We start from the raw sequence: 27084 nt of genomic DNA, 5'->3' as shown, positions 1-27084 counted from the left end.
CCCTTCCAATGCAGCTTGTGGTATTCAAGCCTCTGTGGGTAACATATTTTGCAGTGTCCTACCTATCATGGATCATTTGAGACAAAGAGGCCCTAAGGTCCTCCACGAACACTAGCAAGATCTTGCTAGCCATGTCCAAAAAGGCACTTGTATATCAGCCAAAAAGACAGACTGCATTAACAGATCACAGTGCAAGACTGGCAGAAGAAAAGATACATTTGGTAACGGCATCAACTCATATGATTCACTTTATAAGGGATTGATTGGAAATGATATAGTGCTCTTCTTGCAGGTTAAGGCCTGTACAATAAGACTCTCAGGGGCATGGTGCTTGGTGAGGAAATCCACGGTACCAGGTGCCCAGCGATGTCACTTGACCACCCATCAGCAAACACATAGGCAAGAACATGGTTTCAAAGAAGTAGTCATCAAAGTATCTGTGATAGCATCATTAATTGGGAGCAAGGGCTCAGTCGTAGCATGGCTTGAATCCTGTCATTTCGTTTCGGAGACATTGAAACTGACAAAGAGTGGAGCTGTAAAACCAATTTCCATCTGAAGCCTTGGAAAAAAGTAACTGACAACAGCACACAGTGGTGGAGCTTCTAAGCTGCATGATGTCACCTGTTGATGTGCAGGACAATTGCTACCAAGTTATCTGGGACCATTCTGTACCTGGGGGATATTCTAAGGTGAGGCATCTGCATTCATAATAAATATATTGCACTTCAAGCAATTATACCAATAGCCTGTTTAGGCTTCAGGGCTTCTAGTAAAAGGAGACCCACTATGTTTTTTAAAAATTATTTTTATAAAGTCTTGGTATCACTTCATTCCTGGATCTATTTTCTCTGTTCACAAAGGCAGGGAATTTCATCCAGTTTGGGAAAATTTATGACGAAGTGTTTACTGCAATTATTAAAATCCTAGATTTTTTTCTTTAACATGGGACACTGGTGCTTTTACAATGCTCTAGATTTATTTATTTAGTGAACCACAGAGCTAATGTTGAATGGCATCTGTTTCCGGTCTGAATGTGTAACCTGTAAGCTTTGAGCAGCTTTTAAGCACAAATCTGCTAATAGAAATATATACGCTGAATGTGTAACCAGCTTTTCAGCACAAATCTGTTATACGTAACAAATAACGGTAAGGCCAAATTTTGAGTTTAGGGGTGGGTACATACATACTTACTCTGTAACCATCTCTTTGTAGCATGTAGTGGAGTAGATTCACATGCTCTGCATACTCCTGTCAGCTAGTGATGAGCACGGAAGTTTGCAACTTGTTTTTCTTCTGAGGTTTGAGTCACAAGACCCATTGTAACTGCACCATTGGTCTGCAATTTACCAGCACGCTGTCTCCACCTCAGATTGTTTCATGCTGAGAGGCCAGCACTGTAAGTGAAGAGCAGTGTTGAAGACCGAGTTCGGTGTGCATAGTAAAGGTAGTGAAAAGGACACAAACATCTGATGATGGATGGCTTCTGGGGAGGACTCTACATCACTGCACGGTATGACCAGATAGTTACAGAGTAACATTTTCCCTTCTTAGCATGTGTGGCTGTACATATATAGCCTCTGCATTCACTATAAAGTGGTCTCTCAACAAAGCAGTGAGTAGCAAGCAGATGATGAAAGTATTTGAAAGTATGTTTTTAGGATAGATGCCTACTAAAGGCTGTTGATGTGCTGCAAGGGCTTGGCGAAAGCATGTGGCACTCACCAAGCAGCAGCCTGGCACAAATCCATCTTTGGAGCAAAGGAGTGTGCCTGTGGCCTTTGCATAGCATGTTTGCTGTTTGGCAAAGGTGACAAAAAGTTGATTGGACTACTTAAAAGGATAAGTTCTATCAATATGCTACATGAACAAACTCATAACATCAAGATTGTGAAGAGGTCTTTCCACTACAGACTCTGGTTGTGGGAAGAAGACAGGCAGCTCAATGATCTGGTTCATGCAAAAAGGTAAGACAATGTTGGGCAGAAATTTAGGGTTGGCACGAACAACTACACTATCCCTGTGAAGTTAGATGTAAGGTCTCTGCCTTTTTAGAGGCTGGGGATCTTTAACGCATCTGAGGGATGTGACTGACTATGGCGGATACCTTACAAAACAAGAACTGTAGGTAACACGAATGTAGAGGCTCAAAGGGATGGCCCATGTGTCATGTGCGGAACACATACAGGTTCACCTTGGATGAAGGAGGTGTTGTCAGAGTCACTACATTCTCTCCACTAGACCTTGATAAGAGTTGTAGAATTCTTGCAGCATCCATAGAAACAATGTTGCAGTGGGAGCCTTCCCACCAGAAGCAGACTTGTTCAATTCCAGGCAAAGACCAGCAGCAGTTCCAGAGGCTAGGGGCTGGACAGGTCTTGCAGAGAGTTCATTGTAGAGTCTTGCTTGACGAATCTGAGGACCAAACGTGAGGGAGCCCTAAATAACTCTAAAATGGGGTTGGTCACTCTCTGCAGTGACCCACCTACCAGAAGGGGTCAGTGTCGTCTCCTACCTGGCCTAACCAACCAGATGATCCCAGGGGCCTCTGCACATCTTATTTCCTAGATCACAGAATCAAGTGGCCAACTGGCAGAGCTATGGGCACCTCCCTAGGGGAGGAGCTGGACAGGGGGTTGGTCACCTCCCTACCTGTTGTGTAGTTTCACGCCAGAGCGGGAACCCGGGGGTTAATGGACTGCTGCAAACCGGATTATGCAAGGAAGGCACCAAATGTGCCCTTCAAAGCAGTCTAGTGGTGCTCAGAAGCCACCCCACCCCAACCCTTAGACACCTAATACACAGGGAGAGTTGGTCACACCTCTCCCTGACAGAAAATCCTTTGTTCTGCCCCTCCGGCCCGAGCCTGGCCCATCAGCAGGAGGGTAGAACAGTGTCTGGGGTCAGCAGCAGCACGGCAGGCAGCTGGACCCCGGAAGGCTGCACAGGCAGAAATGGGGAATCCCCTAGGGAACCCCCACTGTACATGGTATTAGGCAACTAACATCGGAATCAGTGTTGTTGCATGATTTGAACATGTTTGATACCAAACATGCCTAGGTTCAGAGTATCCATTATGTAGTTGGACCACCCGTGTTGACCAGTGTCCACTACATACCTTAAGATGGCTTCACGACACTTAGAGTCCAGAAATTGGCCTGGAGTCTGTAGGGGTACCCTACTCAGGTAGGGGGTACCCTCACATTTGGAGACATGCACCCTCCCCTTGGGTTGAAGAGCCTCCCGGAGGGGTGACTCTAAGTACAGTGGTTAAGATTGGCAGTGAAAGGGTGCATGCACCCTTTCACGCAGGCTGCAACGGTAGGCCTGCAATCGCAGTTTGCATGGGCTCCTATGGGTGGTATTATACATGCACCAATGCCCTGGGTACCTCTGTACCATATACTAGGGACTTACAGGGGCGCACCAGTATGCCAATTGTGGATGTGAAAAATAACAAATCTACATTTAGGGGAGAAAGCACAGTCACTGAGGTCCTGCTTAGCAGGATCCCAGTGAACTGAACTACAGTCCAAACACACTGACATCAGGCAAAAAGTGGGTGGTAACTATGCCTGAAAGATGGCTCTTTTCTTCACAGACCCAATAACGCAAGGCTAATGAAACTACCCTTGCGCAGTTGAACCTTCCTCATCTGAGTGGAAATATCTGGAAAGTCCATCTACATTGGGACGGTTACTCCCAGGTCTACGTTCCACTGAAAAGTCCACCCCCGGTAGGGAAATGGACCACCTCAAAAGTTTGGGGTTTTCACCCTTCATCTGTTCTTCTTTAAGGCCCAGACCACAGCAAAGGCCTCCCTCTCAATGGCTGACCAACGATTTTCTCTGGGGGGGTCAACCTCCTGCTGATAAAATCTACAGGTTGATCCTGGCCCTCTTCATTTAGTTGTGAGAATATGGCTCCTATTCCTACTTCAGAAGCATCAGTTTGGACAATTAACTGTTTGGAAAAGTCTGGGCTTTTGCGAATTGGAGCTGAGCACATGGCCATTTTCAGGATATCAAAGGCCTCTTGACAGCCAACTGCCCACTATACCTTTTTAGAGGTAAGATCATTCAAGGGGCTACAATTGAGCCATGCCCTTTCACAACTCTTCTGTAGTACCCAGTCAGGCCCAGAAAAGCTCTGATCTGGGTCTGGGTAGTAGGAGCAAGCCAATCCAAGATGGTTTTAATTTTGTGCTCTGAAGAGGCTGAACTTGGCCTCCACCTACCAGGTGGCCGAAGTAAACCACTTTGCTCTGCCCTATCTGGCATTGTGTTGCCTTGATAGCGAGGTCTGCTTTTTTCAAGGCCTCAAGAACACTCCTGAGATGGACCAGGTGATCCTGCCAGGTGGAGCTTAAGACAGCAATATCATCTAGATATGCTGCACTAAAGTCATCCAGGCGTGCCAAAACTTGATTCACCAACCTCTGGAATATGGCAGGTGCATTTTTCAAACCAAACAGCATCACAGTAAAGTGATCGTGCCCATCAGGAGTGGAAAATGCTGTCTTAGGCTTGGCAGCATCAGTTAACTTGATTTGTCAATAGCCTGCTGTCAGGTTAAATGTGCTGAGATACTTGGCTGAGGCCAGAGCATCAATCAGCTCATCTGCCCTAGAGATTGGATGGGCATCAGTCTTAGTGACTGCATTGAAGCCTCTGTAGTCTACACAAAAGCTATTTTCTTTCCACCCTAGGAATGAGGTTTTGGCATAAGGACTACTGGGTTAGCTCAAGGGCTATCTGATGGCTCGATCACCCCCAAATCCCACATCTTTTTGACTTTTGCCCTGATGCAATCTCTGACATGGTCAGACTGCCTGTACACTTTACTTTTAGATGTCACTCCATCTACTGAACCATCAACAGGGTTATTGGAGAGAAGGTCTGTGAGAGGGTCACCCTCTGCTTCCTGTCCTTCATCAGTGGCCATGAGCAAGCTCATGTCAGCCCTGTCATAAGGTTTTAGGTGGTTTACATGAAGCACCCTGTGGGGGCTTCATGGGGTGCCCAGGTCAACCAAGAAGGTGGCCTCACCTTTCTGTTCTACGATTGTGTGGGCCCCACTCCAATTGTCTTGGAATGCTCTTGGGGCCACAGACTCTTAAGACCCACACTTTCTGTCCTGGCTGGTAAACAGTCAGAACAGCCTTTTGGTCATGCTACAGCTTTTGAAGCTCTTGGCTGGCCTCAAGGTTTTTGGAAGCCTTCTTCGTGTACTATGCCATGCGTGAATGCAGGCCCAGCACATAGTCAACTATGTCTCGATAAGGGGGCTTGAGAGGTTGCTCCCCACCCTCCCTTACAAGAGCATGAGGACCCCTAAGTGTTGTCCAAACAGAGAAGTGGACTGTAGCCGACCCCCTTCTGATGAACCTCTGTGTAGACAAACAAAAGGCATGGTAGAAGGACATCCCATCTTCTCCTTGGTTTTTCTCAGAGTCAAATAATCATACCTTTAAGGGTTTTGTTGAGTCTCTCAACTAACCCATTCCCTTGTGGATGATGAGGAGTGGTGAATTTATAAGTTACACCACATTTCTTACACATTGCTTTGCGGTATCCTGACATGAGGTTTGCACCTCTGTCGGATACAACATCCTTACGGAAAAGATTCCCAGGAGGACCTTGCTCACTGCAGGAGCTATAGCAAACCTAAAGGGAATATCTCTGGGTACCACGTGGCATGGTCCTCCACCACCACCAGAATAAATCTGTTCCCAGATGAAGGTGGAGGGTCAAGGTGGCCAACAAAGTCAACCTCTACCCTTTCAAGAGGAATCCCAACCACTGGTAGAGGAATTAAGGGGGCCTTTATAGTGCCACCTGTTTCGCCACTGGCTTGGCAGGTGACACAGGAGCGACAAAACTCCTTTGTGTCTTCAGACATATGGGGCCAGTGAAAGTGTGTGACAAGTCTGTCCAAAGTCTTGCTTTGCCCAAGAGGCCTTGCAAGAGGAATGTCATGGGTTAAGTTCAAAAGGAACTCCCTAAACGTCTGAGGTATGACCAACCTCCTAGTGGCACAAGGCTTGGGGTCTCTAGCCTCAGAGGAAAGAAGCCTATTTTCCCAATATACCCTTTGGGATCCACTGACATCCCCAGCAACCTGTGTAGCAGCTTTCTGCCTGAGGCCTTCAAGAGAGGGGCAGAACTTCTGCCTCAAGCTCAGTTCTTTCCTGGAGGCCCCCCCCCCCAGCACCCAAGAGCTCTGCTGTGTCAGCAACCAGCCTCTGATGCAGGTTCCTCATAGGGAGACTGAGGAGACTGATCTTTATTGGACTCCTGGGCAGGGTGTACGTTTTTATCCTTCCTACCTCTCTTCTTGGAAGCTGGTTGGTCCTTACTTTCAGGCTCCAGTACTCCTGGATTCTACCTGTTTCCTGGCATGTGCTCTTGTTGTCACAAAGCCATTGGCAGGGATAACCAGTATTGTTGCTTGGGTCTGCAGCTTCACTTCAGCCCACGCTGAGGTCTCTAAATCATTGCCCATCAGACAATCAACAGGAATGGAAGAGGATACTACAACTCTTATAGGGCCAATAACCCCCCTGCTAAAGTTAACAACTACCATGGGGTGACACTTAGTGATGTTGTCTGTGTTGGTGACTTGTTAACTCTGGCCAAGTAGGATTTGCTCAGGGAACACCAGTTTTTCAGTCACAAGAGTTACACTGGCACCTGTGTCCATGTAAGCCTCTGCCTCAATACCATTCATTAATCAGGGGATGCTGCCTGTATTTCCTCATATTAGAAGGTCAGGCAGCCAGTGTGGCAAGGTCAGTGCCACCTTCTGATACCAAGACAACCTCAGTGGTTTCTCTGACCAGGCTAGAGTCCACTACACTCCCCAAGGTGAACTCCGCTACACCCTTGGTTGAAGCACTACCACCAGTCCTATTGCTGGGGGCTCTAGGAGGAGTGGTAGTACTCTTGCTGCCTTTCTTAGGACAGGTGCTGTAACCTGTCCTATAGCCTTTTTCTTTACATAAGAAGCACCAAAGTTTCTTTTTAGAGGAGTAGGAGGATTTAGACCCACCCCAGAAGAATTTTGTGGGCCTGATGGAGACTCTTTCTTTTTGTCATTTTTCTCCCCATCTTTCTCTTAAGACTTGGAAGAAGAACCTTTCTTCTTTTCGTCACCCCCACAGTAAGTTTTCTTACTCAACCTGTTGCGAACTGACTTGTCTGCCACCTTTCACAATTCCTGGGGAGATGCCAGATCTGAGTCCACCAGGTACTGATGCAGTTTCTTAGACACACAGTTATTAAGGATGTGCTCTCTCATGATAAGATTATACAGCCTTGCACATTACTACAATGTACCCAGCCTTCCATAGCCGTAACTGCACAGTCCACAAAATCTACCCAGTCTTGGGAGGACTCCTTCTGAGTTCCCCTGAACCTAATCCTCAATTGTGAGCCCAAATCCATCAATCAGAGCCTCCTTTTCAGACCTACTAGTTATCTGCATCTTCCTCCCTTACAGTCAAATGTTTGTCTCTGCCTTTGTCTGCAAAGGAGAGCCACAAGATAGCTGTGCCCACTTCCTCTGAGGGACCCCCTGTACCTGGCAGGCCCTCTCTAAAGCAGTAATCCACTTGTGGATGTCTTCCCCACCTTCTAAGGGGGACTATCCTGCTGAGGTTCCTGGAATTAAAGGAATCTTCCCTGACCCTGGACTCTCTTAGGCTGCCCCCATGGAGTTCTAACCCCAAATTCTTTCTCTCCCTCTCCATCTTTAAGGGCCTCTCTCTCTGGAGCCAGCTGTGGTTGTTTCACCTTGAGGTTGGCCTGCTCAAGTCTTAGCAATTTGAACCCCCTATCTAGGGATCCCTTATCAGAGCTAGAGTGGATGGAGCCCACAGCAGGAGCTGAGGCAAAGGAAACCGACGATGAGGCAGATACACTCTTCATTGGGACTCTCTTTACCAATCATGGGAGGAGTACAAGTGGGCCTCGTCCTATGACCCTCTTTTGTGCTGCCAAAATAACTCCTTGCAGCATCAAGATTTTCCCCAGCATCCTCACTGGCCTGCCCAGTGTGGTCAGAGGAAGTACCTCGTTCCTTCGTTTCCAACACTGGGGGTTCACCCTCATCATCTAATTCTCTCTCCCCCATCAGGATTCTGTATGCCATTCTGTATAAGGAGGTCCAAGAGAATAGTTGTGTTAGGGTTTTTGCTGGTCTTAAGTTTTCTAGCTGTACAGAGGGCCCCCAATTTCCTTGAACATAAGGCCATCATACCTAGACCCCTGAGGGCAGCTCCCTCAACTGTAGACATGGTGCAAGAATAGTGTGTGTGCTACACTTACCTAGTCTAAGTCTCTAAACTTTTAAAAGGCTTGGGTAAAGGGCTATGCTAGACCCCTGACTACTCAGGCAAACGTTTATGATTTCCTGCAGTTACTAGTGCAGTATATAATCAATAGTTAGTAGTGATCTTTTTTGTTAGTCATTGCTGACCAAATGGTAAAGCAATGCAAGTGTCTTATCTCACTGCTGCACCACAAATGTAGGACACTGGCTCAGTTTATAGTGTACACATATGGTGTGGCACCTATACTGAGTACAGGCAATCCTTAGTGATGGTGAATAAGTGTCCAGATGGCAGAAGCTCTCTAGGGGTAGCTGAGAGCAGCAGCTAAAGCTTATCCAGGAGGAGTGTAAAGCACTTGCAATACCAAAGTAGGCAGACAATGACTTAGTCACAAGAAAGAACCACACAAGTGTTGCAATAATAAATTATTACATCACTACTATTAAACTGACATTAGTATAACTCCCTTTGGAGATATTACATAGAAATATACACATTAAACTAACCATCAGAAAAGCATAGAAATATACAGGGCCCTAGGAGAGGGCCAAACCATATACTAAATAAGTGGAATGTGAAAGTGGTACTCCAGCCAAAGTAAATGTGGTGGTTGGCTAGCGCCAGTTAGGAACACCAGAGGTAAGTACAGAAAGTGACCCCAGCAACCAGGAGTAAGTCAGTTACCCACCCAGTTGTCCCATAGGCTAACACAGATAGTAGTGGTTGGAGTTTGTGGAATTCAGGACCCTTCCCAGGAGACCCCGAGGAAACCAGCAGGCAAGACGATAGATGGAGGGTGCCCCTACCCCAGGTACTCAGAAAACAGGAGTACCGACACCAGGGACCCGGATGCAGAGTGGAGAAGGGACTCTCTGAAGACTGTTGATACCTTGGATTGTCCAGCTGCAGTCACATCCTGTGAACCAGGCCGGTGGAACACAGAGACGGATTCCAGATATGGAGGACCTGCGAAGGAAGAGGACAGAGTCCAGCACCCAAGGAGGTGCCTAAGTGGTGCAGGTGGCAATGCCCACCCTCCTGAAGATGAAGTTCCTGCAAGTCGGTGGAAGAAGTCCAGCTGCAAGGTTCAAGGGGCAGCAGAAGATCCAAGGAGTCGCCTATGAGCTGTACCTCGAAGGTCGCAGGTTTGCAGGAGTGTCAGGGACCAGCCAGGTCACCAACAAGCACTGGCACATACAAATACGAGTTGCAGACGTATTCGCAAAGTTCTGGGGACCAGCAGGTTCCAGGAGACTCTACCCAGGAGGAAGGGAGGGGGTGGGGTGTCAGAGCCGGCCCTCAGCACACAGAAAGGCCAACTGAAGTCAATGGAGCCCCCCCACAAGTGACCCACAGGCGGCAGACACAGGGAGTCACAAAGAGGCCTTCCCAGCAAAACAAAAGTCCCACGTCACAGGAGGTGGATGACAGGAGCTGATCTTCGATTTGCAGAGTGCTGGGGGCCGGGTCTTCTTGGAGCCTGAATACATCCTGGAGGAAGAGTCAACAAGCCTTGGCAAGTGCAAAAGTCGTGGTGCCGGTCCAGTGGTAGGAGCAAAGGCCTACAGTCTCCCAACTTCGATAGAAGACAAGCAGAATCCAGAGGAGGCCACAGACTCACCACCTGTGAAGTAGGATCTTCGGACGTCCAGGGACAGCAGACCCCACCAACTGGTCGACAATGCCTTGAGGTGCCTGCAGTTGCAGGGGAGCGTCTCCTTCACTCCAAGGGAGATTCCTTTGTGCTTCCTGGTGCAAACAGAGTCCTTGTGACCCTGGAAGATGCACATTCTTGGATGTTGCAGAATTCTTGCAGGATCCGGAGAACAAATGTTGCAGTGGGAGCCTTCCCACCAGAAGCAGACTTGTTCGGTTTCAGGCGAAGACCAGCCGCAGTTCCAGAGGCCAGGGGCAGAACATGTCTTGCAGAGGGTTCATTGTAGAGTCTTGCTTGACAAGTCTGAGGACCCACCTGTGAGGGAGCCCTTAAATAATTCTAAAAGGGGGTTGGTCACTATGCAGTATATGCTCCACGGACAGACAGAGGTTGCAGACCACATGCTGGTCTGTCCACAAGTACTTTGAGCTGCACTATGGACATTATTGAAAGTGTGTCTTTTCCATCACGGTTTTATCACTCTCAAGAGTGTGTTCAGACGAAAAAGGACTGAGTGGGTCAGCGACACAGCTGAAGCGGAACAGATGGAGGGACTACGATGCTGAGAAGAATCGTAAGTGCACCGAAGGATTGTTCTTAGGTTACTGGGGACAGAGAACTCAAGAGGGCCTGACAACTACCACCAAACGGCATTGACTCAGAGCCATGGCGAAGCATGTCCGATCCCGACGGTGAAAGAAAATAATCTAATATGGAATTGATGCCCATGCACATTACCAACCAGAGAAGAAGTCATTATATTGAAGAAAAACAAAGAACACATCTGAGCCCAAAACTAGATGGCAGGATTAGCCCAACACTATATAACAGTAGCATGCAGAGCATGTGTATATACAGGCACACATGCCACAAACAAATATGTGTGTATATAAAATGCATAGAGCAACTGAGAGCTAAATTCCTGTTGCAGGAGTACCAAGCAGCATTAGTGCTGAACAGAGAACAGCAATAGCAAACCAACAGAGTCATGAAATATGCAACCTTCATAACTGTATTACCATCTGCAGGGCAAAGTATATTACTATTTTCACAGGTGTAGTCTCTCATCGTTCACATTACTGTGCCTCGTGGCGAAGGAAGCAAATACTCAGTGTCAGGCTGGGTCCAGGGTCCTCATTACTGCTGGATCCTACAGGATACTATGGGTGACCCTTCAGGGCATTAGAGGCCTGCAATTGCCATCTGTCTGCGGGCCAATAAGCAATGAAAACATGCCCTGTCACATTCACTTGTAATTCCAGGACCATTTTTCCACCACCTTTAAGGTCCTGCAATCAGCCTGCTCTAGCAGTTCATTTGGCTGCAGCTTGTGCCTCCTCTCACCCATATCTTGCTTCAGAAGCAGGCAAGAAGTGCACCTTTCTTAGCGGAAGCCACTTGAGCGCTCACTGCAAGATGCACACTTGGGTCTTGGTTGCATGCCTATTAAATAACAATTATACTACTGCTCCCCCTTGAAAGCAAGCAAGCTCAATCTTCTTTGCCTCTCATTACACAAACACATTTACATCCCTCCACTAGAGCCTGAAGCAAACTGTCACACAGCTGTAGTCTACATACATACTAGGTACATAGGTCTAAAGAACTAAATAATTTGCTGGATATGTCATGCATCTGAGATTCCAACTGTATGCCCCTTGGTATAAAGTATCACTGGGAAAGTAACCAACAGCAAAGAAAAGACACTGCAATGTAAATTTGTTCCTCAATTACCATCACCAAGATGTACTCTTCCTGAAAACAACCTGGCACAGTTACTAACCACAGACATTTCTTCCAGAAGTAAAGCCATCCCAACCAATAATCAAAGAATATGGGGTGCTCAAAAGGAACCTGCCTCATTACCACACTCAAGACTTGCTCTTTCTGAAGAGAACCATCCTCTTATTGTCGCACAAAAAAAACAAGCACAGATAACTTATCCCACTATCATTTATCCCCACCACCACGCTCACATTGCATGTGCTGAAGATAATGCCTCCCCAAAATCCAAGCAATGACTCTTTATGAGGATCCCTACGTTAATTGTTTACCTTCAAAAGAGAACTTTGACTCGCCCCCACATGTCAAAAAGATGCACCACCTTGAAAAAGATCCAACCTATATTCTCTACATCCAAATCATGCCCATTTGAAGTGTATTCTTCCCCATCATCCACATCCAAGGTACCACAAGGCCCTCACGATCAAGTAATTTCCCTCATAAAGAGAGACTTCCAAATCACAACCAACATGGTCTCCTCCTAAAGATCAATGCTCCCAGGTCTCCCATATAAGAGACATGCAGTCATCAAGAATACTACTTTACTACATTCTCACCTTATATTTAATGTTGTTGCTAATTAATTGATTGCCCTTCATGAACTCCTTCTCATTGGGCCGGTTCTCTGTCACCACAGGGAAGGCATGATGTGCTGTTGTTCGCAGAATACTGACCAAGGATTGGATGCGTGTGTGGGGGTAGATGTAGGTGAGGTTAGGCTCCATGATATCACTAGCTCTAAGCCTGGAAAACAAAAACAACATGAAAAGGACAATATAAGGGTGAACAATGATGCATAGCGTACAAAAGGAAGAAATGACTGCAGAAATTAATGATGCTGCAGAAATCGCAACTCGAAAGACTAAATATGTGTCAATCTATAAAAGGAGAGAATGATCGCTGTGTACAAGCAGACTCAAAAAACGTATGCATAGGAGAAAATAGAGAAGCAGCAATCATGAGTAGGAAATGGACCAGAAGGATCTAACAAATATGTATGGTGCAAGCATAAATGAGGATAAGCAGGTCAAGTTGGGGGCAGAAATGAACATTTAAGCACAAAAGAAGACTGGCGGAAAGCAATCTAGAAGATGCCAGGGGAACAACCAGCACAGCATGATCGCTCCACCCCTTGCTGACTTGCACATTTTCAACTCCCCTGGACTTTAAGTAAAGTGAAGGTAAGTCACAAGTCTCACTTATCCACTTCAGCCTGGGTTTCCCATTCCAGGAGCGGCACGCCACGTAGGCCAACATAGATATCGTAGATGCCTTTGTTAAATAAATCGCCTGTCCATTTAGCTACCTGTGGGAAAAACAAACAGTCAGTCAAACATAGCTTGCTTGGTAGGGTCCATGCTTCTGAGACAGCTACCTTGCTACCAGAACAGAGAAGGTACAATCCTCCCCTCGATTACACACAGCTTGATCAGAGCCATAAATGTAAATTACTCACCATCAGGGTGAGCATAATGGGCAATCCGTAGGTGATTTCATTTGTAGATTCGATCAGGATGATGGTCAGGCTAATCGTCATGCGGACCACACCTCCAAGAAATGCTGCTGCACCAATCAGTGCAAACGTACCAGAATATATATGATCCAGACCAACATAACTGTGAGAAAGAGAGGGCAAGTCAGAAAAGAACATATAGAGACATCAAAGGACAAGAGATGAGAAAGCCCTGCTGGCCCTGCCAGGTGAAGCACAAAGCAAGCTAAGAACATGAAAAAGGTGTGCCAGGAAGCCATGTGAGGGACAGCCAAGGAGCTAGCACAGTGCAGTCACTGCAAGTAGTTCTAGACTGAGGCCATGAAGGGAACAATTCAGAGAGCAAGCAAGCTCTCACATATCCTGTGGCCTTAGGAGAGTGTATCTGAAAACAATAGAGGACTCAGGAAAACTGAGAAAGCGTATAGCTTGTTCACTCTTGAAGAAGAGGCACACCTACAAACTATGACAAAAACTGATTAGAAATGAGGAATGCAGTAGAATAAGAGGCTGTAACAAGGGGCACAGACAAGACAGTTCCAGAGATATCAGGAGTGTAAAATGCCTGTGGGACATACCTAAATCTTTCGGAACTAATTTACTGAGTTTAAAGGATTGATATGTTGCTAACTTTACCTTTCTCTCCTTCACCCATCTCTGGGTGTGTTGAATGTGCATGTAGAACGGCCTCAGCTCTCCTGGAAAAAACTGAAAGGTGGGGAACAGCTGTTCCCCAATGGAGCACACACGATTTATGGTAATAAGCAAAACCAAAGGACTGCAAGTGTAGGGTTGTTCAGAGATTGTGCTTGATTCTGCTGCTGCTGGGGAAAGTCAGTATAATGTAGTGGCTTGATCTCTGAAATTTGTAGTAGACCAAACCGACACACACACATGGTACATGGACTATGGTAGAGACTTCTATCTACAAGTCTTGTATGAGCACCTGTCACCATTTCCCAAATAAATCAGTTTGGGCCTGATTTACAGGTTAGGTGTTCTCTGCCTAACTGAAGGTCCACACGCCTGATTTACAAGCGGCGGACCTTAAGTAGGTCACTGACCTACTTCTTTCCTGTTACCAAGAGCTCAGAAACTGCTACCATCGCTGAGTTTACACTCTCTAGGTGATCTTTTTCGTGCTAGCAAATTATTAACATTAGAGGAGTTTAAACAGAAGAGAGAGCCCACCGCCTGGATATATTTATATTTTGGGGTAAACGTAAAATATGTCAAAAGTAAATTCAATTTTCCTGATATTCCACCATCCTTTACAGCCATAACCATATGTTACGCTTCTACCTCACACCACACGGTCTCACCAAAAACCTATATAATGCAATCATGGTCGCAGCTAGGGGTGGTGGATTGGCATCAAGGGAGAAATTGTAACATGAACTGAATATAGTTATGTCTGTAAAAATGTAGACTTGTTGGTTACAGTCTCAGACTGAGCAACAGGTACAGTCTACTTAATTTAAAATTCCTCCATCACATACACTACATTCCTGCATTTTTACAAGCTAAGGGTCTCGTAAATGAGGTCACCACTACGCGGCCAACTACTGTTCTATTGCTTGAGCCTGTCAGACCATATCCTCCTATTAGGAAACATTATATAAGGACCTCTGGAAAATGCTATCCTTCCGTAGCCCATGCCCATCTCAGGCCTCACTACGCTATATTAAAACTATCCGCAAACACTCCTGTTGTTTTATGCCATTGGCCCTGTTGATGGAAAAATGCAGAGTTGCCACACGCTGTAGGAGGGTTCCCATACTCAATGTGAAGGATTAGCTTGAGGACCCAACCTACTGCCATGAAACCATAGATATTTATGCAGTTGCACTGCCTCTTGCGTATAGACCCAAAGAGATTTGGCCTCCACTTTCATAGTTCTTATTCATTAGATACATGCTAACATCAACATTCTTAACATTATGAAGAAAGTCTCAATACCTTGAATAGATAGAAAAGCTACTCTGAATCATCAGTGTCTCACTAAATAATACTTTACATTGCTGAGTGTGCGTCTCACTATCATAATATGGGTTTTGTTATTCATAGAACGTTACATGGATTATGTAACAACATTGCATTATGTGCTGCTGGAATGGTATGTTAGTAGTTAAAGAACATTTCTAAATAAAGTTTTTTTTTTAAAGTATGCCAGTGATGGAGCCTACCCCCCCAGCAGCCCATGGCCTGTCACAGTTTTGGCATTCAATTGCTCGCCCAATTTAGAAATGGCAGTCTAATAGCTAGTTTTCACTCTCCCATATTGCCATAAAAATCCTGGTGGTAAGGGACAGAGAAAAATGTAAAATTACCCAGCAAACCATGGCAGACAACTCTCAGGGTGTGAGGCCATTAGTTTTTAATTTTTCAAAAATAAAAATCTTGCTTTGTGACTTTGCTATTTAAAAAAATCAAAAACAGATTACAAGTTTGACAGACGGTACAATCTGTCAACCTTTAAGCTCATTGAAAGCCTTGCGGAGATTTCTAAATGTGAAAGACGGGTGCTCTGTCAATGCAACAGAGTAATTTAATCCATCCCTCTAACTAGAATATTTAAATTCATTTACTTGTAGCCTAAGGGTTTCTAGGAGGGATTTTTAGGGGGCACCCAAGGGGGCAAAAAAAAAAATATATATATATTCACATAGATATATATTTTATCTTAAGTTTACACTGACGTTATAGTTAAGCTCATATTTTAAATGTACAAAACCATAGCAATTCAGCTGTAATAGTTATTTCCAGTAACTATAACTCGTGTCCTAAGGTAACTATAACTCGTGCCCCCGCCACACAGTTTTTTCCTCGAAAAGTTTTACGGCAAGTATAACAATAATATTATCAATATTATCAATGATGTTATCAAAGATGCCATGAGTGCTGTAATATGTGAGGTAATTGGCAGTGCATGGCGAGGGCACGAGTTATAGTTCTCTTTGGGCAACAGCTGAATTTCTCTGGTTTTGTACATTTAAAATGTGAGCCTAACTTTAACGTTCCTGTAACCTTTGTTTTTTTTTTTTTTAAATAAATTTCAATGTTTTTTAACATAAAGTAATTTTAATTACTATACATTAATCCAACCACTGAGGTGGGGGTTGGCCGCAGGGCATGGCCTGCGGTCTACTCCCTATCAATCAATCAGTAATTTCTAGAGCGCACTACTCACCCATAGGGTATTAAGGTGCTAGGTGGGTCCTCAGAGATCAGTTGAAGAGCCAAGTCTTGAGGTCCTTCTTGAACTGAGGCAGCGATGGCAACTTTCAGAGGTGCAGTGGTAAGGTGTTCCAACCTTTAGCTGCCAAGTATGAGAATGATCTTCCTCCAGCAGAGGACTTCTTTATGCGGGGTACATTGGCGAGCGACTGGTGGGACGAGTGGAGAGGTCTGGAAGGAGACTACCAGGTGATGCAGTGGTTGAGGTAGATGGGTCCGCTGTCGTAGAGGGCTCTGTAGGCATGTATGAGGAGTTTGAAGTTGATCCTCTTCTGGATGCTGAGCCAGTGGAGGTTCTTCAGGTGTTCTGTGATGTGTTCTCGGCGGGGGATGTCCAGGACGAGTCTGGCGGCAGCGTTCTGAATTTGTTGCAGCTTGTTCAGGTTCTTCTTGGAAGTTTCAGCAGAGAGGGCGTTGCCATAGTCAAGCAGCTTGTGAATAGGGCGTGTCACGGTTTTCTGGCAGTCGGTTGGTATCCATTTGAAAATCTTTCAGAGTAGTCGGAGGGTGTGGAAGCAGGTGGAGACGAAGGAGTTGACCTGCCTGGTCATGGTGAGCTTTGAGTCAAGGATGACGCTGAGGTTTATTGCGTGGTCTGTGGGGGTGGGTGGCCTGCTGAGTGCAGAGGGCCACCAAGAGTCATCCCAAGCTGACGGGGAGGGAGTTCAGCTTTAGGCAGCTCTCCCTCATCCAGGTGGTGACTGCTTCCATCCAGTATCTTAAATTCTTCATGGCTGTTGTGGGGTTCTCAGTCAGGGAGAGAATCAGCTGGGTGTCATCAGCGTAGAAGAAGATGCTCATGCCATAGTTCCTGACAATGGGGGAGAGTGGGATCATGTAGACGTTGAACAGCATGGGGCTCAGTTATGATCCTTGGGGTACTCCACAGCTGATGTCTGTGGGTTCTGATAGGTGCGGCAGGAGCCTGACTTCCTGTGTTCTGCCTGTCAGGAGGGAGTGTGTCCATCGGGCCTTGACACGTATGGATGCCGCATGGAGTCTGGTGCACAGTGTACGGTGGGACACTGTATCGAAGGCAGCTGAGAGATCCAGTAGGATGAGGGCTACTGTTTCTCCACGGTCGGGGAGGGAGTGGATGTCATTTATGGCAGCAAGCAGGGCGGTTTCGGTACTGTGGTTGGTTCTGAATTCTGGCTGGGATACGTCCAGGATGTTGTTGCCCTATATGTGTGGGTGTAGCTGAGTGTTGATTGCTTACTCTGGGACTTTAGCTGGGAAGGGTAGCAGTGAGATGGGGTGGTAGTTCTTGAGGTCCATCAGGTCGGCTGTGGGATTTTTCTGAAGTGGGTGAATCTCGGGGTACTTCCAGTCTTTGGCATTGGTTGCTGACTCTAGGAAGCAGTTGATGGCCTTGCTGAAGATGTGGTGTGGGCAGGGGTCGGTCGGGGCTCCCAAGTGGATGCTGCTCATGATGGAGTGAGGGGTGTCCAGGCGTGCAGGAGTTGTGGGGGTTCGGCTGGCCCTGGCAGAGATGTTGGTGGGCTCGGAGAAGGTGACCAGTCTGTCGCAGAGATCATGCGATGGAGGGATGTCTGAGGTCTCTGCTTGTGTTTTGGTGAGTTCTTTCGTGTTGTGGCTGGTGGAGTTGATGCGGTCCTGTGGACAGATTTCCTGGAGGGTCTGATGAGGCTGTGGTGGGATCTTGTGGCAGCTTTGAAGGTGGCCAGGTCTTGTGAGGATCTGCTGTTACTCCACTTCTTCTTCAACCTCCTGCACAAACGCTTTGAGTCCTGGAGTGTGGGGGTGAACCAACTTGCTTTCTTGGAGGAGTGTTTCCCTGTAGTCGTCCGGAGTGGGGCTAGGGTGTTGGCGCAGTTGGTGATCCATTTGTGGAGGTTGCGGGCAGAGGTATTGGCACCTGTTGTGTCGGGGTGGGGAGTTGCTGAGGGTGCTGGTGAGTTGCTCCTCTGAGATCTGGTTCCATTTTCTGCAGGTGGGGCGTGTTGAGTGGGTTTGCACTGCGGGCGTTGAGATGGAAACCTGGATGCAGTGGTGGTTGGTCCAGTGTAGCGGGGTCACACAGTTGATGACGACGTTGCTGCTGGTGGAGAAAATGGGTTGAGAGTGTGTCCCGCGGTGTGCGTCGGTGAGGTGACCAGTTGCTCGAGCCAGACTGTGTCCAGGTCCTAGAGTAGTGCTGAGGTGTTGTGGTGACTGAGAGCATTTAAGTGGAAGTTGAGGTCACCAGGGAGAATGTAGTTGCTAGAGGAGAGTGCGTGAGGTGCTCCGAGGTTAACAATGGCATAGCTGAACACTGGGCATGGTCCAGGTGGTCTGTAGATGAGGGTGCAGTGGGTGGTGGTCTTAGGGATGGTGTGAACTTTGAAGTGAAGGTGCTTCATGATGGGGTGAATTCCTGTGTGCTATAACCATCCAACCCCACACCACGTATGGGCTTCGGCTGCACCCCTCAGGGGCTGGCCTCAGTCAACCCCCTATTATCACCTAACCCCATGCCACCCACCAACACATGGGGCTACATAACAAAAAATGTTGGGGGTAGGGGGGGAGGCACACAGACCCCACCAGGAACCACCACCACCTCCCCAGGACTACCTACTAAAACATTTTTTTGGAGGGGGGGCTTGGGGGTGCACACAGACCCTCCCCTCCTCCACCCAGACCCCACCACCTCTTTGGGGCTATATTTAATAAATATATTGGGGGGTGCATGGACACCCCCCCATGCCCCAGGGACCACCACTACCTCAGTGCCATTTGTCCCCTAAAAAAAGGGAGGTGGGCCAAGCGAGCCCCCCCTTTAGGGTGATTTTGGCCCCAGGGACCAGCCACATCGTCTTGGGTGCCCTGGCCCCCATCCAGAGCATCCAACTTTTCTTTGATGGGAACCACAAGGGGAGCGTGAAGGCCACTGCTGTCCCACCCGGCTCGCCGACTCCTGCATGCAGGGAGCTGCTGGAAATGCAGCTCCCTTTGTGACGGAGCAATCTATTAATCTCTTCCCCGAAAGATATGAAAACTCAGCTCCCAACAAGTGGGAGCAGTTTTACGCTCCTGCTTGCTGGGAACAGAGTTTTGATTGCTTTTGCTTGGGGAAAATTGTCTGCTCCCCCCAAGCATAAGCAAATAGCTACCTCCTGAGAGTGGGCACTCGGGAGGTAGCGGGGGTGGCCGTCACCAGGACCATATATGGCTCCAGGACAGATTTCGTTTGGTCTCCCTCCTTTCTTCGGCACAGGGCTTTCCCCAGGGCGGTGGTAGGGATGCCTTTTTTAAAGGTCGATTGCCCCCAGGTAATTGGTGGTCCCCGGGGCATAGAGGGAGTCCGAGCGGCTCCCTTGCATTGTTATTTAACAATAGCCCCTGGGTGGTGGTTATGGTGGTGCTTTTTAAGTGGTGTCGAAGAGCACTACATCAGAAAACCCCCCCAAGAGGAGTAGGACTTGCAGGTAGTGTGAGCGAGTCATTGTCTGTTTCCCTTGGCGGCACCACCCATCCCTCTACATCTGGAGTTGTTATCCCTGTAACACACTCTAGAGTGGCCCCATGAAGAGGTCTACTGGCTTTGCTGCCTCTGAAAAGAGTTAGAGGCTTCCTAGAGCCAGACTTGGTGCTTTCGCAGTAAAAGCATAAAGAGCCACTGTTAGAATATGTCTGGCATGAACCATAGCCTTGGATGTGTCAGTATCCTTCCTGATTTTCTCAAGCATCTGATCAACCTGCATTCCAAAGATGTGCTCCCCATCAAAGGGCAGGGTGAGCAGATACTGTTGAACTTCTTGTTTGAATCCGGAGACGGAAAAATACACTTGTGTCGATTCCATGTGCAGCAGAGTCTCTGGTGTCTAGTGCACACCAAATAGTGGTGTTAGATAAAATGTTCCCATTAGTGACAAGGTCACAACTTTATTTACAATATTGGTCCTGGAGATGTTAAAGGAGTTTCTTCATTTCATCCCAAGTGTCCTGTTCATACCTGAAGAGCAGGCCGATTGAGTTGGCGATACACCAATGGGTGGCTTACTGAGCCATAACACATTTGGCAGCTGCATTAATTTTTCTGTCCAGGGGTAAGGTATCACCGGTGCCCTGAGCACTAGCACACTTATAGGCTGTGTGGACTGCCAGGGTGTGTGCAGCCTGTTTGTGTTGGGATGGTGTTAAAGAAGAGGTGGTGGTATTCACATTCAACATCATCTTCACATGGACTTCAACAACGTGAGGCTCCTCCATTTCAGATCGCATGCTTAGCTCAGGGCTGGAGCAGATGGCCTGCTCTGCCCAGGGTCTGGTTGCTCTTTCTCCTCGATGTTGCAGTCTCCGAAGGCGCCAGGGGTATTGTCCTCTTGTTGCTGCTTAATAGTGCACTAAGCGAAATGCTATACATGTCATACCTCAGGTTCTTTTTAGAGCACAAGGCGAGACAGGCCGCGCAGGAGAGCTCTTCATGCTACAGGGAGAGAAAGCAGTTGCAAACCAGACTGAGGTCTGTCGAGGGATACTTCGCTCTACACGGTGAGCAGTGCTGGAAAGGGGGTCCTTTCCATTAAGATGACCACATTGAGGACTGACAATGGAGGTTGAAAGGCCCTAGGGGTGCAGGCCCTGAAAGTGCATTAAGAATAACATTAAGTTTCTTATCTGTCAGTGAAGCTTTGCAGCTTGAAGAGTTTTCTGGTTTCACATGCTGTGCATTATTCTGCCATCTTTTGGTTGGGTCCAGAATGATGTCCAGAATCTTTTTTGTCCTTTCTTTGTTTTTATGTTGTTGTTGGGCATTGACACTCCTCATATTTGGTGTCCCCTGTGATGTAGTGACACTTCCTGCAGAGGTTCCCACCTTTAGTCGCCATCTTCAGATTTTTTTTTTTTATCATCATCTTGGTGGAGGTGGGTGGGCCGTGTCTGAATCCAGAAAATTCTTCAAGCTACAAAACTACAATGACAGGTAAGAAACTTTACGTTTTGTAGTTTGAATCTTTTCTGGATTCGCATGCTATGCATTGACCCTATAGCAATTTGTTCTTATTGAGGTGTTTGGGTTGAAGATGAACACTGATTATTAAACAGATGTTGTTAAACCTTTTGTCTGACTTGTGCTTCCTCAATCATTTTACATTTATACAGTAGTGTCTAGCAAAAGTGTGAACTGATGACCATGTTGCAGCCATACAAATGTCTTGTAAAGCTATATTTGCCAGAAAGGCAATAGTTGTTCCTTTTTTCCTTGTTTAGTGAGCTCCTGGAGCTGTCTGCAGTGGTTTCCCTGCATTCTTGTGAAATATCTAAATTGTTTGTGCTATACACCTTGCAAATGAATTCTTGGTTACTGGTCTTCCTAGGAAACAAGTGTTTTGTTTTCCTAAAGGGCTTTGTCTTTTCAGTATAAAACATTACTGCCCATCTTGCATCCAGTGTGTGCAATTCTCTTTCTGCCTGAGTCTTTGGATTTTGAAAGAAAGTTGGTATCTATATACTGTGGTTTAGCTCGAATTATGAAATCACTTTAGTTAAAAACGGAGGATAATCCTGTCCTTGTGTATTTGAAAATATTGCTCTGGTAAAGTGAGCGCCTGCAATCCGTTTACTCTGTCCAGGAGTGTTATAGCCACTAGAAAGGCAGTCAGTAGAGCAAGCATTTGTAGATCTGCTTTATTTAAAGCTTGAAAGGATTCTTCATTAAATGTGTGAGAAGCACATTTAAGTTCCAAGCAGGAGCTGGTAGCCTCTTTGGCAGTGCAATCCTCTTTCTCCTTTCCAAAAACCTTTTCACTACCTTTAAAGAAGCATACATTAAACTGCATTTCAGAAGATGTGTTAAGACCTTGTTTATAACACCATAGTGTATTTCTTCCATATAGCCGTATAGCTTTTTCTAGGTGGATGTTTCCTTGCGAAGGACAGCCATTGTTTTTGTCTGGCCGTTTTAGATGTCCATACTCAAGTCCTCAGGAGCCATGCTGCCAGGTTCAAACATTCTGACTCTGGGTACAGAACCCTTCCTTTTTACATTGAGAATAGGCCTCGTCTTATTGGTAGTTTCATTAATTTTCCCTGTGCCAATTCAATCACATCTGAGAACCATGTTTGTCTTGCCCATGGTGGTGCAATTAGAATTAATACAATTTTGCTGATTTTGCATTTTCTGATCACACTGTGTAACAACGATATTGAGGGGGAAGAAGTACGCAAAATTCCCTAACCAGTTAATCAACAGTGCATTACCCAGTGATTGGTGGTATGGCTGCCTAGAGGCAAAGCTTTGGCATTTTGCTTTCAAAGGTGTAGAAAATAAATCTATTTCTAGAGTGCCCCATTACTAAAAGATCCTCTGGTGACCGAGTTCCCATCCGTGAGCGCATGAAGCTTGTCTGCTTAATCTGTCCACCTCAAGGTTGTTCTTCCCCGGTAGATGCAGCACTGCTAATACGTCCATCTTCCTTTGTATTGTCCATCTCCAAATTTCTTGTGCTAATTTGGATAGAGATAGGGGATGAGTTCTTCCCGTTTGTTGATATAGAACATGGTTGTATTGTCTGTTTGGATCAAAATCGTCTTTCCCCAAAGCCCTCTCTAAAATGCTTTTAAGGCTGGGAACACTGTCTTTGTTCCACAAACTTGATGTGTTGAACCGCTTCCTGACCCTTCCATACCAATGGTTTCCCCTGAGTTATCTATGCTCTGCACCACCACTCTATCTCTTCATCCGCCTTCTGCGTGACCACCACTGGATCCTCCCAACTCCATGTTGCCTATGACCATTGATTTTGCAGCTATTCTTGTAATGGTCTCATGTGAAGTCTTGCATTTGGAATCAAAGGGATACAGAAAGCCATAATTCCCAGCAACTTCCTCAGTGTCTGAGCTTGCCCCTTCTGGTAGTGCTGCATTTTGCTCAATAGAGTCTTGAGTCTCTTGTCACTGGTGTACACCTTCCCTTGGACAGAGGTGATTCTTGCTCCTAAAACATCTATTCATGCTATGGTTCTACAGACAGTTTTTCCATATTTATTGAGAAACCCGAGATGAAAAGTGTTTTCGTCACTTGTTGTATTGGTTCTTTGCATTTTGTATAAGAGTTTGCTCTTATTAACCAGTCATTCAGATAAGGGTAGATGTGAATGCCCTGTCTTCTCAGATGAGCTACCCACCGCCACAAGGCACTCTGTGAATACCCTTGGGGCAGAGTTTATTCTAAAAGCTATAACTTTTAATTGGTCATTTTTTGGTCTACCATGATTCTGAGATATTTCCTGTGCTTTGCATTCACTGGGATGTGCTAATCGGTGTCCTTTAAGTCTTTTGTTGCCATAAAATCTTAGATTTGTATTTGTGGTATAACTTCTTGTAATGTCATTTTAAATTTTTGTGTTTTTCTGTATTGGTTTATAAATCTCAGGTCTAGATTAGGTCGTAGAGATCCATCTACTTTTGGAATTAGAAAATAAGTTGAATAGTTTCCTTTGCTGATTGCTAATCTTGAAACCCTCACTATAGCATCTTTCTCCAGCAGCTCCTCTACCTCCTTGAGTAGCCTGACTGTTTTGTCCTTTGAAAGAGCTCTCGTCTTTGGTCTTTTTGGTGGCTATGTTCTTAACAGTTCTATGCAATATCCATATTTTATTAAATTTAGAACCCACTTGTCTGATGTGATCTTTCTCCACTCCTGAAGAAAGTTTTTTATTCTTCCTCCTACTTGTGTTTTGTGTAGGAGAGAATGTTCCTTGTTTTAATTCCTCAGAGATGTTGTTTGAGGGAACACTTAAAGCACCGCAAGTCACTCCTCCCCGTGTTCTGCATTGAAAGTGCTGCCTACCCTGATTGTACAGCCAATCTTGTTGCGGTTGTGTTGATTGGCTGCCTCCTTGAAGTGATTGGTGCGAAGTGCTTGAGTGAGAGCTACCCCTCCCTGACGGTCTCCTTAGAGGAGCTCTACCTCTTCACATGGTCCCTCTGAACTGATGAGCTCACATGGACCTAGCAGTTTCATTATTCTTTTTTAGATGATTTAAAGTTTAATTAACTGTATTTCCAAACAGCTGTTTGCCACTGAATGGGGCATTCAGAATGTTTGCTTGTACCTCCGGTTTGAACCCTGATATTGTAAGCCACGAATGGTGTAGTGCAATGGCCATCATCATTTGTCTACTGGATATGTCTGCATCGTCTAGTGCAGACTTTAGGCAGGTGCTGGCAATGTTCTTACCATCTTCTGAAGAATGTGCTGCTCTCTTCCGCTATTGTTCTGGTAGATGTTTCAGCAACTCTGCAATCTCATCCCAGTTTTGTTATGCAGATTGGTTTAGCAGGGCGTTCAAATGGGCAATGTGCCGTTGATTTGCATAGCTTCTTTCAAATTTTCAGCCCATGGGGTCCATCCGTTTGCTCTCCTTGTCTGGAGGAGGACCAGAAGTTGATGGGATGTTTGCCTTTCCCTGACTGTAGCTGTAATAATAGAATCAGCTGGCATCAAACCCCTTATATATGTAGGATCTTTGGATGAGAACTTGTATTTCTTCTCTTCCCTCAGAGTGATTGCTCTGCATGAAGTTGGCTCTTTGAAGGTCTCTCTTCCTTGGCCTAGCACACCTGGCAGCATTGGCAGAACCTGATTGTTGGGCTGAACCGGTAACAGAGTTTCTAATAAGAAACATGCCTGTGGTTTCTCTTCCTCCAATTGTAAATCCATATTAATCCTCTGCTATCTCTAACACATGGTTGTACATGCTTATGTCATCTAGTGGTGGTTTGTGAGGGCAATTCTCCACTCCTTCCTCTGGTGATTCCGTTTCTAAATCCTGCCAGTGAGCCTGAGTATTCTGAACCCTCAGATCCTTGACACAGACTAGAAAGCTGCTCTTCTTCCTCTTCATTATAGATCTGTTCTTCTTTCTCTGGTTGTGGCTCTGGTGTTAGAGGTGGCTTGATTTCTTCAATGCCTAACTCTCCCTGCTCCTTTGTCATCGAGGATACCGTTGGAATTAGAAACTCCTTCAGAATTTGGTCGAATTCCTTGCGTTTCTGTAAAAGAATCGTAATTTGGGCCTCCTCTTTTTCTTTAACTCAGCCCCCCACTGTTCATTGTCGAGACTGTTGGCCAACATCCTTTCGACATTGGAGAGTGTTTTTTCGATTGACCGCTTGTCAAGCTTCGTTGCACCAGACGTGATCTCTCGTGTTTAGGGCGTCAAGGCCTTTATCCCGTCTGTCTTTCGATGAGTCAATTTTTTCTAGGATTTTCCCACCTACAGTCTCCCGATCATGGGTTCTGAGAGGTCATTTCAGATTGCAGCTGCACCCATAGTTTTCTTAGGTGCCGAGGCTCCCTTTAAGGCACTTGAGTCGGTTTTGCGTGGCTCTCTTACCTCGTGTCTACACGAGTCCTTGACCCCTTGGGCTTCTACGTTGACGATTTACAAGTCTTCCTCCCCAGCTTCTCCCTCTACTCCTTCAGCAACGTTTTCCTCCACGTCACTCTCCAGTCCCAAACCTCAAAGAGAAGGGGGTGCATAGTGAACCTACATGTGTGATGTGCCAGCCTCTGCCTCTCTCTTACTCTTAGAGTCTTCTGTGCGAATGTGGCGCAGGTGTTGCAGTCCTCGCTTACATGGTCAACCAGTAAGCACATCTTACAGACTGGATGACTGTCCTTTTGCGGGTATTTGTTGTGGCAATTCTTACAGGATTGGAAAGGCGCGATCTCCATTAAGCCATCCAGGGAGCCCCTTGCACGAGCATTCTCCGAAAAAAATAAAAAAACGCCTGTGCCTCCTTCTCTGATTTTCTGAGCGAGTTCTTGTAGTTCCATTTATCTGTCTTCAAGTTTTCAGCAATGTTCTCTAAGTTTCATGCTATTTCCTTCCAAGTATTGGAGATCCTTCTGCAAGTACTCAGGCCCAAAGGCGGAAAAAAATAATCTGAAGATGTCAACCAAAGGTGGGAACTTTCGAGGGAATGCAACAACGTCGCAGGGGACACCAAATGGAGGTACCTCGACGCCCAACAACAACAAACACAAAAGCAAAAAAGGGACAAAAATGTTTTTGGAGACAATTCTGGACCTTACCACTAGAAGGCGGAATAATGCACAACATGTGAATCCAGAAAAGAGTCACACTGCAAAACCCTGTCACCAAACCTGATGAAGGTTATCATGTTGTTGAAGGTTGTGCAGATAAAGGCATCAGTTTTTTTCCTGTAGGTATGGACAATTTCAAGGCTGACTGATGACAAAGACCAATAGGCATTGACCCGGAGCTGTGATCAAACACTTTCAAAGGAGCCAATGCCCAGGCTCATTACCAGCAATAGGTAGAGTCTGTAAATCTTGTGACTCAAACTCTTTTTCAAAGAAAAACAAGTTGCAAATGTCCGAGCCAAACACTAGATGGCAGGAATATGCACATCGTTTGTATCTACAGCTACACATGCCATGAACAGTGTTACCAAAGGTAAGTAACTTGGTCTTCTGATGGATACTTCTAACAACAGATTTCTCAACGTAGAAAAGATTCCAAAGCAGTACCTCCCTAAGTGGAAGGTCTGTGGAGTGTATTAAGACCAAAAGGTGCTGCAGGACTAAGTGAGCAACATGCCCTTCGC

The 27084-nt window shown here is 46.1% G+C and overlaps 1 protein-coding gene across 1 annotated transcript in view; it reads right to left on the bottom strand.

Annotated features, from left to right (window-relative positions):
• The window catches only part of CLCN6 (chloride voltage-gated channel 6), a 194660-nt gene that overhangs the window by 37507 nt on the left and 130069 nt on the right, over nt 1-27084 (bottom strand). Inside the window, exons 16-18 of the mRNA XM_069241255.1 lie at nt 13228-13387; nt 12971-13077; nt 12329-12515 (exon numbers count right to left, since the gene is read on the bottom strand). Coding sequence (XP_069097356.1) covers nt 12329-12515; nt 12971-13077; nt 13228-13387 — 454 coding nt within the window. The remainder of the gene's footprint in view (nt 1-12328; nt 12516-12970; nt 13078-13227; nt 13388-27084) is intronic.

Source organism: Pleurodeles waltl, chromosome 6 (genome assembly GCF_031143425.1).
Source record: "Pleurodeles waltl isolate 20211129_DDA chromosome 6, aPleWal1.hap1.20221129, whole genome shotgun sequence".
In the NCBI taxonomy this organism is placed as follows: domain Eukaryota; kingdom Metazoa; phylum Chordata; class Amphibia; order Caudata; family Salamandridae; genus Pleurodeles; species Pleurodeles waltl.
This window is presented reverse-complemented; position numbering and strand designations above follow the sequence as displayed.